Source organism: Austrofundulus limnaeus, unplaced genomic scaffold (assembly GCF_001266775.1).
Source record: "Austrofundulus limnaeus strain Quisiro unplaced genomic scaffold, Austrofundulus_limnaeus-1.0 Scaffold798, whole genome shotgun sequence".
Classification (NCBI taxonomy): Eukaryota; Metazoa; Chordata; class Actinopteri; order Cyprinodontiformes; family Rivulidae; genus Austrofundulus; species Austrofundulus limnaeus.
The window spans coordinates 231,016-233,979 of NW_013953200.1; the positions used below are offsets into that span (position 1 = coordinate 231,016).

The following is a 2,964-nucleotide window of genomic DNA, read 5'->3' on the forward strand; positions in this document are numbered from 1 at the left end:
CTCTCCAGCTTCCTTCTATAAACCTCCTTGCTGTCTCTGATCTTGACTTTGAGCTGCTTCTGTATACTCTATACTGTGTATTATAATTTATATCTTCATTTGAAATACATAAATATACAGTAACCTTGCTGGTTTTAACTTGTTGTTTATCCTTAAGTAAACCAAACACATTTCTACCTTTCACTTCCTGCTCCTCAGGATAGATGAAGTGAGAGTGTCGGATATGATGATGCAGTTTGAGCTTCTCCACTGGTTTGAATCCAATCAGAAACAACTTGGGGTCATCAAATTTCTTGATGGAGTCCACCTCGTCTCTCGCCATTACTATTTGTTTCTTGCCATACACCTAAAACGCACAAAGTTTTAAATGTGCAACTTAGATCTTGGCAGATGTAGAACACCACTTTCCAAATAAAACAATACCTGTGCCTTCTTTATCTCACTGGGCAGCAACAAACTGCCAGTCTGAGTGTGGAAGAAACGATTTTTACGGCGAACTGGTTCATTGGTCTCTCTGTAAAGACCGATTGGATCTGGTTTCCAACCTTTTTGTGCTGCTTCATAAAGTCCCACTGCAATATTTAGGCCCTCGCCAAGACACAAGCTCAACCTGAACACAGCAGAGAAATATGCAAAGTGAGTAAAGTAGGTGTGAGGGTAAAAACACTCGCAACTAAAACAGGAAATCGCAAAAGTAACAACTACTGAAATTATTTGATCTCAACCTGGCCTTGACTCTCTTTTTCTGCTCCTTAGGCCGGACCCATTTCTGCAGGTCCTCCAGTTTGTCACAGGGCTTCAGCTGCAGCCCCAGCTCGCTCTCATCCTCAGGTGGACTTACAATGTCACGAAAGAAGAGGGAGACATCAAAGCCACCGTCTTTCATCAAGTGCATTAAATCAATAACTACACCTAGAAAAAAATAATATCATAGGTAATGTTTAATTTACCAGGCAGGTCAATTGAGAAGCAGTTCTGTTATAATCATGGCCTGGCCAAGAGGTAGCAACACAGGCAGACAGAAAACAGCAATGATAAATCATAGACACACAGATAACATAGATTAACATTTTTACAACATATTGCAAATTCAGAACTGAGCATTGGGAACAAGTCATCCAGGAGGCATCCTAAACAGATGCCCAAGCCACCTCAACTGACTCCTCTCAACGTGGAGGAGCAGTGGCTCTACTCTGAGTCCCTCCCAGATAACTGAGCTTCTCACCCTGTCTCTAATGCTACGTTCACACCGAACGCGTTTTGAGCGGCCAAAAAGCACAAAACGTCTCTCGTTGGACGCACTATTTTCAGACCGAAGAATGCACTAGTGTTCAGACCAGAACAAGCAGCAGCAGCGCGGTGTGGGAGGAACATGTCCTTGGCAGGTGACTAAAGATAAAATAAAAGAAAATGGCTTTGATTTATTTACTAAAGAGCAAGTGAACGTTGCGCACAGCAGATAATTAACTCACCAGATGATTTAGAAGCGATTTGTTTGGTTAGTTTCATCACTCCAGAAGCTTCCAGCTGAAAGACTTCTTTTTTTTTTTGGTCCCGAGCAGCTGATCCACATCGGTGCTKATATATCCTGCCAGAAAATCCAACTGCACACGGTCGATTTCAGGTAAAGATCTCCAGTCCGTCTGTTTCGGTTTTCAGTGGGAGACGCGTCGAGCGGCGAAAAGTTCCGATATTTGAACTCTGGCGGCGGCTTGGGCGGCGGCGGCTTCTGCAGCACCGCATGCGTGGAAAATGCTCTGCGCCCCTTCTGCCTTCCTTGCACGCCGCCCAAAATGTACATGACGCGACGCATGACCCCTAGAGGCGCGTCCTCATAGACTTTGCATGTAAATCGGCCGCTCCTGCCGCTCAAAACGCACGTGTGAACGTACCATGAGGGAGAGCCCAGACGCCCTGCGGAGGAAACTTATTTTGGCCTCTTGTATCCGCGATCTTGTTTTTCGGTCACTACCCAAAAGCTCGTGACCCTAGATGAGGGTAGGAACCGGACTGAGCAGTAAAGTGAGGGCTGAGCCAACCCAAAGAAGGCACCCTACCCTTTTCCGGCTCAAGACCATGGTCTTGGATTTGGAGGCACTGATCCTCATCCCGGCCGCTTCACACTTGGCTGAACTGCTCCAGTGAGAGCTGGAGATCAGGATCTGATGAAGCCAACAGGACCACATCATCCACTAAAAGCAGAGATGYGATCCTAAGGCCACCAAAACGGATCCCCTCAACACCTCGGCTGCTCCTAGAAATTTTGTCCATAAAAGTTATGAAAAGAATCAGTGACAAAGAGCAACTTTGGCAGAATCCAACTCTCACCAGAAACTAGCCCAACTTACTACTGGCAATGCGGACCAAACTCTGACACTGGTCGTACAGGAACCAAACAGCCCRTATCAAAGGGCTTGGTACTCCATACTCCCGGAGTACCCCCACACAGGACTCCCCTTGGGACACGGTCGAACGCCTTCTCCAAGTCAACAAAACACATGTAGACTGGTTGGGCGAACTCCCATGCACCCTCCAGGACCCTGCTGAGGGTGTAGAGCTGGTCCACTGTTCCACGACCAGGACGAAAACCATGCTCTTATCCAGATTATGTTTTTCCAGCATGTTTAAGACCCCTGAACAGGGCCAGTTCTAGGAATGCATACTTGAGGGGGAAGACGGAAATATTAAGGGGGCGTCATGCGTACACATTGTGCTCCATTATATTTGTTGTTGTTATTTAGTATTTTCTTCATAGGATTGAGTTTTTACTGTCTGCTGTGTCCTACTTCCAAGAAATGGACTGAGCTTCCCTAAGATCTGTTCAGCTGGGTGTCCCACCTGAAGACGGTTATGCTGGTGTAGCTCTTAGAGTCACTGAGGCCTTTATATTATTGGATTACCATCAGGTATTTATGCATCTCAGATAAATTAGAACCATAGAGAGTAACATACTTGGTCAATAAA

At 45.9% G+C, this 2,964-nt stretch overlaps 1 protein-coding gene across 1 annotated transcript in view; it reads right to left on the minus strand.

The window, feature by feature from the left end:
• The window catches only part of LOC106532596 (X-ray repair cross-complementing protein 5), a 46,621-nt gene extending 45,642 nt beyond the window's left edge, over positions 1–979 (minus strand). Inside the window, exons 1-3 of the mRNA XM_014028701.1 lie at positions 726–979; positions 424–610; positions 178–346 (exon numbers count right to left, since the gene is read on the minus strand). Of these exons, the coding sequence (XP_013884155.1) occupies positions 178–346; positions 424–610; positions 726–895 (526 nt within the window). The 5' untranslated portion in view covers positions 896–979. The remainder of the gene's footprint in view (positions 1–177; positions 347–423; positions 611–725) is intronic.
• Positions 980–2,964: the final 1,985 nt, after the last annotated feature.